The sequence below is a fragment of the Sceloporus occidentalis genome, unplaced genomic scaffold (assembly GCF_023333645.1).
Source record: "Sceloporus occidentalis isolate IW3139 unplaced genomic scaffold, rSceOcc1.0.p SCAF_84, whole genome shotgun sequence".
Classification (NCBI taxonomy): Eukaryota; Metazoa; Chordata; class Lepidosauria; order Squamata; family Phrynosomatidae; genus Sceloporus; species Sceloporus occidentalis.
The window spans coordinates 2340349-2357947 of record NW_028317064.1 but is presented as its reverse complement, the minus strand read 5'-3'; the positions used below and the strand labels follow the sequence as shown (position 1 = coordinate 2357947).

Genomic DNA, 17599 nt, shown 5'->3' with positions numbered 1-17599 from the left:
ATATAACTATATATATAAATATATGTGAAATCATTGGATCCAACATGAGCATCCAAACATTACCATATAAGGTAGTAGATTTGCTATTCACGGAGAATAAAAAGGTATGAATAGCAGAACAAAGCCTGTCTTGCATCCCTTCTACCCAAAGCCAAATACTCAACCTAACCCGTGTGTCACGTGTTAGTGCCATGTGCTGCTTAGCCTTCGAAAGAAATACACCTCTCTAAAAGATATTCTAGAAAACTCCATCCTTCTAAAGAGAAATTCTATCCAGTTCATTGTAGCATCAGCCGACCATCTACACTAGACTTATATAATCAAAAACCGTATTATGTACGGTTGGCAATCCTCTATAATTACCAGACTATCTCACACAATAGTGTTGATGCAAATTAATTATTGAAATAATAAGAGGTTTTTATATTGCCACACACCATTCTGATAATTACCGAGATCTGCATTTGTACAGAATTCTATAGACTACTAAGTGTCTTGAATAAACCCACAGAGAGTCCTAACTTGGAGATGCTTAGAGACTCAGTTTTATATTATACCTCTGTTTTAGACCTGATCGCATGTTGCGTCATGGCACACTCAAGGTTAACAACCTATTTCTTCTTTATTATTAGTAGCATTCTTTACCTTCCCAAAGCCTGCATTGTTCAGTAGACCGTGCATTTCTTCCTGCTGTTATTATAGTCGATTAAACATGGAATTAGGGTATTAGACTATAGACAAAACTGGCACTTTAAGGCCAGTGGCTGATGAATAGCATTAGTGTGGACGCCTGCTGGATATGCAAGACAACATGCTACGCGCTTATACTATCACAGCAAGTGGCCACGCTTATCCAGTAAGTGACCCATGCTGTCTGGCACCGGCCCACTGGGCATTTTACTGGTTTGCCATATGGCCAGTCCAGCCATGACAATAGGTCCAGAAGATGGCTCAATTTACATAACTTATTTCTATAAATAAATTATTATAAAAAATATTTTTTTCTATAAAAGTCAGGATTGAATTATACATTTCCAGGACATTATGTACATGTGAGGAATTCCAGGAAAGAAAGGAAAGGGGAGTCAAGACGGGCAATGTAATTTCTATCGTTCCAATAAGCAATGGAAAACGCTACACATTTGTAGGCAGTTTGCAAGCGTTCCAACACCAACTTCAGCACCACGGACAGAGAATGTGAGTTACATCACCCTACAAGGCTTCAACTGGCCCTTTGGCTTGGTGGGCCACTGGGCAACAGTTCCCTATATCCACCCGCTCTTCTGCTCCAGAGGCAGATCTGCAATTGATGATCACTCGATATCCATCCTGGTGGCCACATTGCATTTGTTATCCTTAAAGTGCCGGGGCTACCTAGTCATCTTCGGGCCAGCTCTGAACCCTAGTATATGGTCTTCACTACTAATGGGATACACTAATGGAAATAATTCACATATGGGGCAAATATAGAACCCCTAGTAGGTTAGCATATGCAGCGATATACCAGTTTACTGCATTTAGGGCTTATAGGACAATAAAACAACCTTCCTTCAGTTCAAGTATAAACATTAGACTAGAAAAATATACTTCTTCAGTGTATTTCCAGCATGCTTTCCAAATCCCAAATCTCGCTTTTGTACAGTTTGTCTTTAGCTAATCTTTAACCGACTTCTCCGGGAGCTAGAAATCTATGTATAAATGTCCTCTGGAGTATTTTTTATGGTTTGCATTCAATAATATATATTTTTTTTTTTTACCAAGGGCTTAATGTCAAAAACATGATTATTTTGGAATGGTGTTGGTCTGCAAGCAATGCCTCATTTTAATTTTTTTTTTTTTTTTTAAATACAAAATACATTAACCCCTTAAGGACCAGGCTGTGTTTTACCTATTGTACCATTGGGACCGAGGCTGTTTTAATACTTTTGCGGTGTTCGTGTTTAGATGTAATTTTCTCTTCACTCATTTAGTGAACCCACACAAATTACCGTATTTGCTCGATTATAAGACGACCCTGATTATAAGACGACCCCCCAAAATCTGAATATTAACTTAGGAAAAAAAGAAAAAGCCTGAATATAAGACGACCCTAAAGGAAAAAAGTTTTACCAGTAAATGTTAATTCATGTAAACTATTTTTTTTAATAAAAGCTATGATTGAGAAAAATATTTTTTTTGTTTTTATTTCTTGTATTTTCCAACCTGTCCCCCAGTTACGCACATCTGCCCCCAGGCTTGCCACTCCAATATGGCACTGTGGCCCATGATATGCCTTTTAACCCTCTATATGCCACTGTGCCCCATGGTATGCCTTTTGACCCCCTATGTGCCACTCTGCCTCCAGAAATGCCTTATACCCCTATATGCCACTCTGCCTCCAGAAATGCCTTATACCCCTATATCCCATTCTGGCATTTAGGGGGTTAAAATGCATATTATGGGGCAGAGTGGCATATAGGGAGGTATAAGGCATTTCAGGAGGCAGAGTGGCATTAAGGGAGTTAAAAGGCATTGTATAGAGCACTCTGCCTCCAGAAATGCCTTATACCCCTATATGCCACTCTGGCATTTAGGGGGTTAAAATGCATATTATGGGGCAGAGTGGCATATAGGTGTATAAGGCATTTCAGGAGGCAGAGTGCTCTATTAAATGCCCCCTTAACGCCACTCCAGAAATGCCCTATGCCCCCATTTAACACACACACACACACACACACACACACACACCCTATACCCCCATTTAACTAACACACACACACACACACACTCTCCCCTCCCCTCCCCTCTCAGCCCCCTCTTACCGGTGCTTCCAGCCGGGGCAGCGGGTTGACGTCGCCTTCTGCTGCAGCCGGAAGGAGGTGGAGTTGGCAGCGGGGGTTTGTATCCGTCCGTCGCGTATACTTTCCCCGGCTGTCAGAGATCAGAGTTCCCCGCACCGGTGCGGGGAACTCTGATCTCTGACAGTCGGGGAAGGTTTGCGCGACGGACGCAGACAACCCCCGCTGCTAGCCACACCTCCTTCCGGCTGCAGCGGACGTTGTCTACGCGGATCGCGTAGACGTCAACCCGCTGCCCCGGCAATACAGCAGGAAGCACCGGTAAGTGTGTATGATGGGGGGGGGGGTGAGACAGGAGGATCCAGGTCCCCTGCAGCGGTGCGGGGGATCTGGATCTTAGTCTCCTAATCAGACTCTATTTGAGGTCTGATTAGAAGACGACCCCGATTAGAAGACGAGGGGTATTTTTCAGAGCATTTGCTCTGAAAAAAACCTCGTCTTATAATCGAGCAAATACGGTATATGTTGTTTTTTTCAGGACAAGAAGGGCTTTCTTCAGATACCATTGTTTTAATCATATTATCTAATTTCCCATAAAAAAAATAATAAAATATGATGAAAAATGTAAAAAAAACCCACGTTTTCTGACTTTTACCCCAAAAATCTTTTACTCATCCAAAAAAGCTAATGAAAAAACCTACTAAATATATTCTACTATTTGTCCTGAGTTTAGAAATACCCAATGTTTTTATGTTTTTTTGCTTTTTTCTGCACGTTATGGAGCATTAAGTACAGGTAGCGTTTTGCTATTTCAAAACCATTTTTTCCAAATCTGGTAATTCTTCCCCCCATGTGCCATTTCGGGTATCTTTGAAGCCGGCCAATGCAATTTACCCCATCAAATCATATATTTTTGAAAACTAGACACCCCAAGGTATTTCAAATGCTAGTATTTTAACCCTTTCCATGCATAAGATTCTACCACCAGCCTTTGCCACACTTTGTGTTAGTATTTTTTTGGTATTTTTTTTTACACAAATTGTACTTTGGGTATACATTTATAGCTCCAGGTATACGTCACTATCAAACAACACCCTAATATGTGTTCAATAACATCTCTCGAGTACAGTGATACCACCCATGCATGGGTTTGACTGCTGTTTGGGGTTAAAAGGCCACATTTGGGAAGTGCGCTTTTTTTCCCCTATTTTGGTCAGTCTGTGCCTATGCCCTATCTTTGAGCCTGGCCACTACAATTTACCTCATAAAACCATATATTTTTGAAAACTAGACACCCCAAGGTACTTAAAATGGTAGTATTTAACCCTTTCCATGCATCAGATTCTACCACCAGCCTTTGCCACACTTTGTGGTAGTATTTTTTTTTATTATTTTTTTCACACAAATTGTACTTTGGGTATAAATTTATAGCTCCAGGTATACGTCACTATCAAACAACACCCTAATATGTGTTCAGGAACATCTCCCGAGTTCATTCATACCCCACATGTATGCGTTTGTCTGGTGTTTGAGGTTAAAATGCCACATTTTGGAAGTGCGCTTTTTTTCCCCCCCATTTCGGTCAGTCTGTGCCTATGCCCTATCTTTGAGCCCGGCCACTCCAATTTACCCCATCAAACCATTCATTTTTTTAAATTAGACACCCCTTGGGTATTTGAAATGCTTTTATTTAAATTTTTCCACGTCAGGATTTTTGGGAAGATACAGCGCTAATTTTAGCACTTGCTCATAATAATAAACTTTATTTTTTTATTTTATTTATTTTACTCTTTTTGGACTTTTTTTTTACATTTTGCTGGAACTGGATAGTTCCTCTAAAGCATAATAATTTTTAAATGTTACCATGTTTTTTTTAAGCTTTTTCTTTTTTTCTTTTTTTTTTTTTTTCTTTTTTTTCTTTTTTTTTTAAATATTTTACTAATCACATAGTGATTAGAAAGCTGGCCTCCATTGACTTGTATGGTTGAATGCAGTACCTGTATTCAACCAGCAAGTGGAGCCAGAGTTCTCTAGAAGGTCAGGAGACTGTCTAGCGAACTTTTTCAACTTTATTATTTTTTTCCCGGACCGCCGCTATCTTGCGGATGGTGAAGACTGCGTGCAGCTGCGGCTGTGACCGCTCTCCGGAGCGGTCACAGTCCATCAAGAGGTAAGTGTTTGGTGTCGCTGGATGCCTCCTGATCGAGGCATTCCAGCGACACCATTGAAGTTTAGGAGGTGATCGTTGATCGCCTCCTAAACGCTTTTAAAACGGGCGTCCGCCGCCATACAATGTATGGCGGCTGTTGACGCCCCGGGGAGGGGCCAGACATGGCCCATCATGCCGATCTCGGTGTTGCTGAATGCCTCGACATCGAGGCATTACAGCAACACCGTTTAAGCTTAGAAAGTGATCATTGATCACTTTCTAAGCTTGTTTAAGTCTGATGACGTGTCAGGCACGTCATAGGTCGTTAAGTGACCGTTTTGCATGACGTGCCTGACCCGGCAATGGACGTTAAGGGGTTAATGGTGTTTTGCTTTTTAACATATTCTTCTAAATTTAACCATTTTATAACTAAATGTAGCCACAAAAATATTATTCTTAGTAAAGTCATTCTTTAATCAGTTAACATTTTTCAAGGAATACTTGTCACGTGACAAAAAAAACAAAAACAATCACCGATAGGCTGTTGCCATAGAAACCAAAAGCAGTTCTGAAAAATAAATAACACACTCGAGCCTTCATGGAAAAAAAAACATGTTAATCAAATAAGCCTTAGAAGATTGATTGCTGGAGTTGGATTGCTTTTTCCTCTTACAACACACTTTGTTTAATACTTCATTTCGTACCTTTTCCTTTAATGCCATGGAACACCAAGAGTCCTAGTACAGCGAGCGCCATAAACTGTCCGCTGGACCGCCACCCCAAGCCCGTCTGGGCTCCACTTCCAGGCATCATCACTTACGCGCTGGCCACGCGGAGGAAATCTCCTGCTATGACTATAAAACAAATAATATAAAGAACAAACAACATTCCGGGAGAGAAGGAGGTAGGGCCCTACTCAACACCCCCTTATTTCCCTTTCTTTACCCTTAAAACATTATTTCAAGGACCAACGGCCCTGTTACCAGCATGGCCTTACTCAGGATTAGTCTTCTTCCCACTTACTTGTCAGTCCAAGGGGGTCCTTTATTTTAAGGTGGTTGTGTTTGAGCATTATCTCAGCCTGCACGATGGACAGGTTTGTAGGGGGATAAACAAGGACATTTCAACTGTTCTAAAGCTTTACACCACTACAGGTAAACACTGTTCACTCTACACTCTTAATGACATTGTATTTGTTATTCTATTCTTTATTAGAGAAAGAAACTGGAAGGAGAACAAGAAAAACATCCCAGATCACCCCTCAGTCCCCGAGCAAGGGGGGGGGCAGCGGAATGGCAATGATTATCTCCTCCCTTAACTTACTTAATAGTCTAGAACCAAGGATGTGTCTAGACTACAAGTTCCACCACCTCCCCATGGGACAAAGGCAGTCAACTGACATGGACAGTTTTCTACATAGAGGTCACCACCAATTCATGCCATCCTCACCACGTGGATAGGCGCATCTGGTGTCTTCTGAGACTTTGTCAAGCTTTATCTAAAAATATATCACGTTGACATTATCATTTCAATCTTTCCTCTTAAGTTATGAACCAGAAGACTTTTGTTAAAGACAACTTTTGTGATCTACGATATATAACACTCTAGGAGCATAGCTTGTAAAGTGTATTTTTCATTTTTTTCCTTGATGTGTCATAGAAAAAAAAATTCACAAACGATTCTTCTCGGGTTTTAATCAAGAAACATATTTCCCTGAATAATAATGTTTCAAATAAAATGAAATCTAACCGTCTGTGCATCAAGAAAGACATAAAAAAATGTAATAAAAATACCTTCATTAAACCACGATCAGATGCAACATTTTAATCAGAAATTAGTAACTTTTTGCCGGCAGCTTCCCACACAATTTGTATCACGGAAAATGTTGTGTTATGGTTAAGCTTTCTGATTCTACAGGACATTCTTCTTCTATGTTTTTGATCAACATCCTTCTTATGGGAATGGAAAACCCAAGTCCATGGATACTTAGATCAGCCAAACACAGCGTAGTCTTCGTGCAACTTTGGAAACAGTGAATCTATTAAGTTGGGGAATTATGTTATATTGACCATTATTATATTAATCATATTTGTAGGAATACAAATGCAGACAAAACCGTCGGTAGGTGAAAAGACTTAACCAGCTCCATGGTGTCATCTTCAGGAAACCAAGATGGTGGATAGAGGCTGACTTTTTCTAGAACTGATGGAACCCAGACTAAGATGGCAGATGATAATCATGTGTCTCATCTAGAGGCTGTTTTTGGGCTGGTTTTTTTTGTACTTATAACATATTTATTTAATTTTATTTATCTCTTTTTGCTTTTAATTTAGTAAGCAGCAGAAGACAGGAGTGTGGAATAAGCTTGAAGATTAGTGTTGATGGAGTAGGTTTCTCCCTGCTGGAACCTGATGGCCATGGAACCCCAAAAAAGGAGCTCAGAGACGTATTATCCTATGGTCAAAAGGCAACGTTAGCAATTAAGATAATTTAGCTCAATCTGATTAAGCATTGATTGCATAAGCACAGGATGGAGCTCTTATATAGCAGTAATCAAGGGACATATTAATTACTTGTTGAGGTATATTATTAAAAGAAAGCCAAAAGGTGATGGTTTCAGAGAGTAGAAGAGATGCAATTACAGCATCTAATCCTGGCAGGTGTAATGGTCCACGTCTCCTTGATGTGACCAAAATAAAATTGTGTTAAATAAACCCAAGAAATAAAGAACAGGGGAGTGATAGGCCAAGTTTGGTAGCAAATTATACTTTTTTCTGTTTTATTCCTAAATATTTTATTTTTCTCCTTATTACTAAAACAACACACGTGAAGTTCTTGAAGTAGATGACGATAGTGTACCTTGACCACCTTTCTTAAGAGGTCTGATAAAATCAACCATCTTAAGATTTTTTTTTCATCTGATTAATGTAAAATGTACCAGCCTATCATTATTAGATTTCGTACCTCGTTTTGTCTTGTACGTGGATGGCAAAAGAATGGGCTTAGTGCTAAAAACACAATGTATCATAGACCTACAATACTATAGATCCTCTGAATATCTGTGATAACAAGGACTGTGTTTACTTTAATATTGTTTAGTCTCCATAAATATCTTCTTGTGCTAGCATTTGCCATAGAAATTGAAATAACCCACATTAAATCTACATTGTTCTTTAATTTGCTTTCCATTTGAATAAAACTGGCCATCAGAGACTTATCTTGACCCAATGCTGTGCCCTAGCCAGCCCCTGCCACTCACCTCCGTGGCCACCATCTACTGCTGCTGAATGCTGGCATATGACCTCACAACCCAGTGTGGCATGTGCGGCGCGGAGGCAGGTCACTAAGGCACAGTGCTCCATAGTGTATTCAGATCTCTGATCTCCCCAACCAGTCCAAGGACAAGTGGCGTGATGGGAGCCTGGTCACCCAATAGGGCAATCAGGCAGCTACCGCCCTAGTGATGCCAACTCCTCTGCCCCAGCCTCTGTGTGCCCTGCATTATATTTTATGGGAATCATTCTGCAGGGTGGCTAAACCCCTCTTGCCGAATTTCACCCAAACAGTTTGAAAAAGGCTACTGTGACCAGGGCCAAACTGGCGATGACTTGGAAGCCCTGGCACTTTAAGGCCAGCGGCCGCCTGGTAACATAAGTGCAGCAAAAGGCTGGACATGCATAGCTGCAAATTACATTTGTATGCCTTCGTAGTGTGCGGCCGAGCTGGAGCGGCAGATCAACTTCCTATGGGGCATTCGCCAGGTGATGTCCCAAATGGCCACTGGACCCAACCATAAAGCAGAAAAACATTCAAAATATGGTAATTTATGCAAATTCATACCAGCAAGGAACCAGGTAAGTAACCAAGTTGCATTTCCCAGTCATACTCCGCTTGGATACTGGCCGGTGAGAGTTGACAAGGAGAGCAATGGGATAACTTATTTTTACATTTTGGGGCCCCTCCTGAAAATTCTTTCTTTGCTGTGGTGTATTTTTTTTTTTTTTTTGTAAATTACATTTATATTCTATAATGAGAACTGCAACAGGGGTACACTTCTCTAATAAATTATGCATTTTACCGTTTACTTTTAATAAGCCAAAGCAAAGACGTTTTGTGTTTATTTAGTATTAGACCATTTTTAATGAGGCTGTTTTCAAATGTGTGATATTAAATTAATAATCAAGTTGAAGACTTTCTGATTATGAATGTTTGTTCTTTTGAACATTGCAAACCATCTCTCAAAATTACTTTGTGGAAAACAAACTCAGCTTTACTGGAAGTACATAATTAAATAATTGTTCTAATATCTATTTATCTATCTACGAGAATATGTGTGCATACATATATATATATTGTATCATTTTAGTTGTACTTAATTGTATTTTAATTTTCTTTGTTTTATTTACGGAAAATTGCGTTCTAAGGAAAGGCCAACTTTTTCTATTAAAATGCTATTTCAGAATTTTTTCTACATATGCTTTTGGAAGGGGGCATTGCCAAAACAGCCCAGCGAAATCTCAGCCCTAAAACACTTTGTGGAAGTTTGCAATAACTTTCACCCCACAAACTTCATAATGCATTATGAAACGTCAACCGAGCCAAGTTCCTCCTATAAAAAAAAAAGGCTGATTGTCCTTGTGTAATGGGGAGCCCCACCAGTGAGGTCACGAAGTTAAGAAATCTCTCTCATATAACTATATTCCTTGTAATGAGCCACCTTAACTATTGCCACAAGAGAAGCTCATTGCGGTGGAAGCCCAGACAATGGAAATCCCAACTCTCTTACAAGCTTCAGCTTTAGTGAATACACCAAAGCAACTAGTAGAAGACGGGAGGTATAATCTAATTAATATGATGTTTAATTAAACTGTAGGTAGGAAAAATAAATAGTTACAACAAAAAAAGGGTTAATGACTTTATTGAGTTACAGGATACAAAGGCATAATAGATAGCAGTATTCCAAGCTACTGACCTTTAATTCGAGAGCAATGAGTGAGGGCGAGCAACACAATATGCTTTGCGCCTCCTGAAACTCAAAGGGTTAAGCTTTCACAATGATATTTTTTTATTTAGGTATTTATTCGTTAATTTCATACCGACACACGATCCACCATCAAGTCAAATTGGGGAAAAAAAGTTTAAATATTAATGAGGGAAATTCAGTCACATAATTCTTCAATTCACTCACACATTACATATGTAACTTAGCTAATTAGGTTATCGTTTGGCGCGGGGGGGGGTTAATCGCTAACATATAAGATGTTAAATAACACATTAGAACATAAAGAACATAATACACAATAAGAAGAAAGGGCTTTTGTTGGGTTCTTTACGAAAAAGCCGCGTACTAGAACTAGAACAGAATTTCGCGGCCGTCGCCCCACACACTTAGGCGTATATCGATTTTTGCACGGATTCAAAAGCATTAGAAGCTGTAGTATGGCCTATCGTTACAACGTCTTCGCCGTCGAACACACCTGCCAACAGAACGTATCCTGCATGCAGAAAATATCGGCTAAAAACAATAATATAATAATTATTATTTTAATAAAACCAATAATTAATAATTAATAGTAGCCAATTTAACGGCTCATTTGCCGTGATCTTTAAGCTTTGGTGGGGGGGAGACTGAATGTATCGTCCTTTGAGCTCCAGAAATGAGTAATTTAACACATTGCTTTATACTACAGGCAATGTTTATTAATTTCAGGGGCAGAGGGCGGCAAACTATTATTAAAACAGTAAAAATGGGATGTTAGGTATGGCCCAATCCAAAAATGGATATTGTTTCTTTAAAAAAAGGGATGCTGAGAATTCATTGATCGAGCATGACCCACCATAAGTTAATTATACTTAAATTATACTTTAATTATTATATAAAAATAACCGTTAAGACTCCCTTCCTAAAACTTTATCAATGACAATGTTTATTTTAATTTAGTTTGTTTGAAACGAGGATAAATGTGAGATTTAATGCAACTTTACTGAGAGGGCAGTAGATTGGTTGAACAGTCACCCAGGACTTGTGGTACAGCAACAGAATTAAACATGCATGGGACGGGCATTTGGCTCCTAAATCTAAGACGAGACCAACGACTGATTAAGCTTTAATTTTTTAAGCCGGGGGGGGGAGAGACTAGAAGCGTCAAAAGGCAAGATAATAGAGGGTTGTTTTGTTGTTTTTAGGGACCTTGAATGGCAATTGAGTGGAGTCATAATCCCTAGATAACTATAAATATCGGAGTAAGCAGTTAAAAATGTTATATTTTTTTTCTTTCCTCCTCAATCATATCCTAAAGCATTATTATTATTATTATTATATTATTATATTAATTTAAGGGGACCCATTACAAATATGCGTTAATGGATATTCATTAGCATACCATGTACTATTTTATATTTTTGTTCACCTCTCTTTATCATCCTCTCTACTGATTCCTTTAAAATGTGCCACGGACAACGTAGACTTGGGACAAAAACCCTATAAAACAGCAAAGCATTAGTTATCGGCTCTGGAGCTCAAAAGATTACTATTTTAATAGCAGTCAATGTATTTGCTTGATTGCAAATGTATAGCAACCCCAATAAAATTGCAGTTTAGCATGCACGAAAATGGACACCGCTAAGATTTTGGTACATGCCAGACGCCTACAAGTCGGCAGGTATGCATACAAAGTGACTTAAAAAAAAAGAGAGAGATAGAGAAAGCAAAACCGTATTAAAGCCTAGTATTTTAGAATGAATCCATTGCTTTAAATTCGCTAAGAGCTTGTACTGGAGAGATATGCTTCTTTTGGGAGCCTCTCCTTACTCGAGTTTGATATTCCTCGGGTTTTTCTCTCTTCACTAATGGTTTCTTCTCGGGAGCCTTCATCTTCCAAGACACGACAGGGGAGTTCACAGCAGCCGTACCGTAGACCTTTTGGTACTTGGTAGATGCGACGTAGGATGCTTTAACCGTTAGGACTACGGCGTTCATCAGGTTCTTGGCTGCCTGAATCAAAGACGTGGCGCTATCCAGCTGCAGGGATATAGGAAAAAAATAAGAACACTTCTAAGTTATAATTGTTCATCTCTTGAGCAAATTAATCCACAGCAATAGCCAGGTACTAACTCGTAATCATAGACTTTGACTGCCCCGTTCTCTCCGTTTAATCTGCCTGTTTTTCCTGTTGTAAAGACTCAAACTTCAGTCCTGAGTCTTAGATTCCTGGGAGGCTGTTCCCCCTATCTACCACCCCCCAGTAAAGCCAAAAGTAACAAAAACACCCATTACTGAACAAGAGAGGACTTGAATGCAATATAAAGATGTGAGATTTAACATATTCCATTCCAGGAGAAAGTGAACAAGTGTGTTTTCTGCAGGGGTTTTTTGCCACAAAGGGTTAAAGATTTTTTTTTTCTTACATCATTTTTCTTAAAGCATATTGATCATAGATATATAGATGTTTTATATAGATGTTTTCCTTTTATGGGAATAAAAGAACGTGTTCAACTTTATTAAACATTATATATATATAATATGTGTGTGTATATTTACCGGTATGTATGTATGTATATATATATATAGTCCGTAACATTTATTGTTGTTCTATTAAATATTATATTATAGATAATCTTCTGCCCCCACAATAGCAATTATCACATTGCGGCTTATGATAAATATTTACTTTATATGTATTTACATGTTTATAGGTAATGTATAGCGTTAATGTTACAGACATTCACAGGGTCAGATGCTTTAAAAAGCTCCCAGGCTTGTAAATGAAATCATAATAACAGTAAAAAAAAAAACAAAAAAAAAAACCCCGCTAAGAGTTAACGGAAGGTAGGATGCGTTTATGGTAAATAAATGTCAGATTAGTGGGAGGTTGGCGGCTCTGAGATCTCACCCAGAAGATTTGTAGAACTGCAGTTAATGCTACTGGAAATCACGCTAGTATTCAAATAGAAAAATGTGTTATGTTTGCATATCAGGACTCTAAATCCAATGTTAGGCTGAAATTAATGTGATTTTTCATGTCTTGGTTCATATTGCCACGAAATTTATCAGAAGGAGTATAAATAAAACAGAAGCCGGCAGAGGAAGAGAATTCCAACAGAGAAAATAATAATAATAATAATAATAAACCCAAGGGTGACGTGCCATACGTTTATTCCCCCCCAGTTTACTAAAATTATACAGATTTGTTACACTATAAGCAGTTGTGTGGATATATATATGTATATGGACACGTGTATGCGGGTGTATGGGTGTACGTGTGTAAATATGCATATGTATGTATGTGTGTGTGTATATATATATATATATATATATATATATATATAAAAACGTTTGCTTCTTCCAGAATGCAACAGAATATTTTGGAAACAACAACAGGATATCAAAAGAATCCACAATGCGGCTATGATACAACAAGACTTTTTACTTTTTTCACTGAACACATTCAGTTCAAACCTTAATAGTTAGAAGAGATAGAACAGGGATTGTTTTACTTAATAAGCCAGTGGGTGGGTTTATCGGTGCATATTTCATAAGTGTATCCATATACCCATTCACCTGGATAAGTGTAGTTATTGTAGCTAGAAAACACATTAGCCTTCAGGAGATATATCCGAATACATATTGTGATTCCATTGATGTGTGTTTGGATGTATCTGTTGTTGGATCAGTTGTGATCTTAAACACATAACACATTCATAAGTCTTTTAGATGGTATGCTGTTGATAAAGCATTCATCCATCTGATTGATATTTTAATAACGCAATTCCCTAGTTCCCTCAAAAGAAAACTTAACAGACTAATGATAAAAATGTATACCTCCCAAGTGTCCCTGTTCCCTCCTCTGTGTCCAAATCCCCCAAAATGTCAGTGTCGGGAGGTATGGCAAGAGGCGGGGAGTTGCGGAACGTGGCGTGGTGGTCTGGTCCAGACCTCCACTGGTTTTATAGTTCCCAGTGTACAGCAACATGAAAACCGGGACTGTTCCCATTGTAAATCAGACAGCAGGGAGGTATGAGGCCAGCCTGAAAACACAGGGGTGTTTTGTTTTTTTACAAACTATATACTAGATCATCATCATCATCATCATCATCATATATACATGTCTTCATTATTTCAAGTGCTACAGTGCTTTTAAAAAATATAAGAACGTAAAACCCCCAAGGACTTTATTACCAACCTCGAGGAGCTGGGGACTTAACAGTCGCAGCCTGGAGCAATCAGAATGTATAGCCGATCTTTAATTTGTTCCTATATGATTTCCCTCGGCGGATCGATACAACACTGAGCATTGTTTCAGACAAAGAGCGGGGCTTTAGAGAGCGCGTAGTCAGCCCGGACTAACATCAACAACATCTATTATTACAGTATTGAAAATAACGGATAAACAAGTGAAAAAGATGTTCGTAGAGAGTCCGTGTTCTGCAGAATGCGCGAAAAAACGCTAATGACTCGGCTATAATTCTTTGAAGAAATCCAGACATTGAAAGAGTTTTTTTGGGGTTTTTTTTTTAGACATAAATAAAAGCTACTCTCTAATCCATTAAAGAAGGCCGTGCGCTTTCTAAAAGTACAAGACTAATTGAAAAGACATCAATGACGTACCTTCTGAAATCCCTCACTATCTGACACAGAATGCACGTGCGATAACAATTTTGCTCTTCAAGGTTTCATTTTCCCCTTTGATCTTGTCGAAAAGTCAGAAAATTACACCCTCTGAAGTTTTAATATTTTCAGATCTATTATACGGAATGCATAACGGAAAATTTTGTATTCACGCGCATTCATTATTAACAGTATTGGGTTATATGAGTATAATTTAGATGATTTGGGATTTTCTGTTATTTTTTTTCTAGTTTTTTGAATAGATGTGGAAAGTTTTTTTAAACACACTCAATGCCTTACATACAAAAAAACCAGACAATAATGTATTTTAATATTTATTTTATTTTTTTATTTAAACGCACAGGAAGAATTGATTGGCTGACACTCACGTAACAGAAATAATATTGCAGAACCCGCTTTGGAGATAAAATCTGGCAACGCATGATGTAAATATATTAGAAAATATATCTCAGAAAAGTTGTTAAAAAATCTAAGGTCAATTTGGCATTTTATTTATATTTCTTAAATTTAATACAGAAATCACAGACAAATAGTTCTTTCTGCATGTCAATTTAGTATATAATTTGAAAATGAAAAACCCAGAATCATCAGGCCTGATTGTATGCATGCTAGAAAAACATTATTGTTGCTGCTCATATGGGCAAAAATAAAATTTCCATTGAGCATGTGCAAGAAGTATACTGAAATATGCTTCCTGCGTTCAGTAGATCAGCTGGGGGAGGAGTCATATGAGACGGAATTCTCATTTTCTAACTCCAATCACTAGAGAATGCCTTCCACTGATGACATACAGTAAAATGGTACGGGGTTTAGAATGCCAGAGTGGTCATTTTGTTCATTACTGGTGCACAAGTGGACAAGAGTCATCCTCAGGTCTTGGACACCATGGTTAAGATAAAGTATCTGGAAAACTCAGACTAATGGCGTATGCCAGCTATAGAACAGAATCCTTGAACAATAACCCTTGTAACATAAGTACAAAAACTTATTTTAAATAATATCGTGTTTATTATAATTTTGATTTGTCCTTGCTTTGTGTAGCTGCGTATAAAAATGCGGGGAGGGGGAGGGGAATCATTTCCAAGTATACATTTTTCTAAATCCACTGTAGCAAGAACATGGTAAACATGACATCGAGTGAATACCACTTTGACTTTATTCTTTATAATGTCATCATAAAATGTAAAATATTCTCAAAATGGGAAAGTTGGACGGCCTCCATATGCTGATGCGAGTTCTACGGTTTTCAAGTTGATTCATCTGTTTATGTTTGTTGAAATATAGCAACAATGGAAGCATAATGCACGGCGGTTCAAAAGATAAACCTAAAATATATCACATTATGTAACGCGATGATAAAATTTTAATGTCTGTTGGTATAGCAAACATCCGCAGAGCTTCGGAGAGATTTGGTAAATCAAACTCCGAGAGGCATATCGCTACGTCCTGCGAGATCTACCCAAGGACTTCTAGAAGAGAGGGAGATCCCTTGGTCCTCTACGAATGCAGAGTACAACATGTCCCAACATACGTACTATCTAGACATCTTGCTTCTTTCTACGTTATTTTTCCCAGTCTCCTTTCCGTCTCTCTCATTTATTGATCCTTTTTTTCAGCTTTTTCCCCCCAATAAAAATCCACATTGCTAAAAATACTGTGCAAGAATATAGGCAGACAGCCTCTGTATTACTTACATTTGTGCATAATGCATAGTCGACATTTTTGGGTGGCCGAGCGGTTCACGCTCACTCGTGCCGCACTCATTCCTCGTTTCGCACAGACCCCACAAACGTAAAGGCATGTTCCAACTTTTTTTCTACCTGCTTTCATCAACGTCTTGGCTGCAAAAGGTTGTGAGGCTGGATGGCGGCAGTATTTATTTAGTTAATGCATTCTAATATAAAACCTATAGATTGTATACGTACCATATCTGAAAGATAACAGGAAAAAGGATTGGTAATTGCGTTGGAACACCACTTCACCTACCACAAAAGTAAGCGGATCTGTGGGCCGGCTATAAAGCCAAGCCAATGAAACCAAGTCCGTTGATACTTCTCCTGCAGCCCCTCCACGGAGTTGCTTCACTCCGAGGAGCCATTCCCTAAAAGAGGCTCATCCCAATGTAGGGGACAAGAGCCTTGGCAGCTGACAGTAGGTGTCGGACCACTGACTGTTTATATTGGGGAATACCTAAAGTATTGTGACGGAGAAGAAAAAATACTGGAGAGAAGGGAGTGGGTTTATCGGTGACCTTGGGTGATGTACAGTGGATTTGCTTCCAGAAGTCTTGAATTTTGGGGCATTGCCACCATATATGGAGCAGGAAAGCTTGGCAGATGACCACATCTCCAGCACGTGTTTAACATGTCTGGGTGGTATCGAGACACCACGGAGGGTGTTCTATACCAGTGAGCCTTTCGTTTGTAGGACATTGCTTGGATTCTATTGCTTATAGATCACTGGTGTGTAGGGCGAAAGATTTTTCCCAGCTGTGTTGAAGTGAGGGATGTCTCCAAGGCTATCTCCCAACAAAACTGTGGGTGGAAAGCCTTCACCAGGAGTTTATAGAGGAGGGCTATGCCATGATTAGGGAGGATATCTGCTAGGCATAGATCCTCAAATCATGTAAGGTTACTGGTCAGTTGGTGTCAGCTGGGGAATAGATCGGAGGAACTTGCAGAGTTGGAAATATTTAAATCTCTCCAGTGGGGTGGGGGGGTCTGTCCGGGAGCCCCGCTCAACTTTTCCAATTTTAAAATACCAAATATTGATTTGATTTAGATTTTTTTATCTGTTCACTCGCTTTGAATTTTGTTAAATGATAAAAACAAACTATTAACATGTCTAATTGTTTAAGAATTCTTATTTTACGGCATTTTATCACATCTGCCTGGAACCTCTGCACAGTACTGTTTGTCACAATTGAGAAAGCCACTCACATGTTTTAGTTGGAGAGAGAACGCCCACGCCGGTCAAATATGTTAACAATTACGTTTCTCATTTACGAATACAACATCAAAAGAGGTCATCTTAGCTTCGGCATAA

General features: G+C 38.8%; 1 protein-coding gene across 5 annotated transcripts in view; it reads right to left on the bottom strand.

The window, feature by feature from the left end:
* Positions 1 to 11659: 11659 nt before the first annotated feature.
* LOC149285097 (catenin alpha-2) overlaps positions 11660 to 17599 on the bottom strand; it is a 581118-nt gene continuing 575178 nt past the window's right edge. For all 5 annotated transcript variants that reach the window (XM_089495822.1, XM_089495823.1, XM_089495824.1 and 2 more), the window contains one exon: positions 11660 to 11947. In XM_089495822.1, the coding sequence (XP_089351948.1) occupies positions 11660 to 11947 (288 nt within the window). The remainder of the gene's footprint in view (positions 11948 to 17599) is intronic.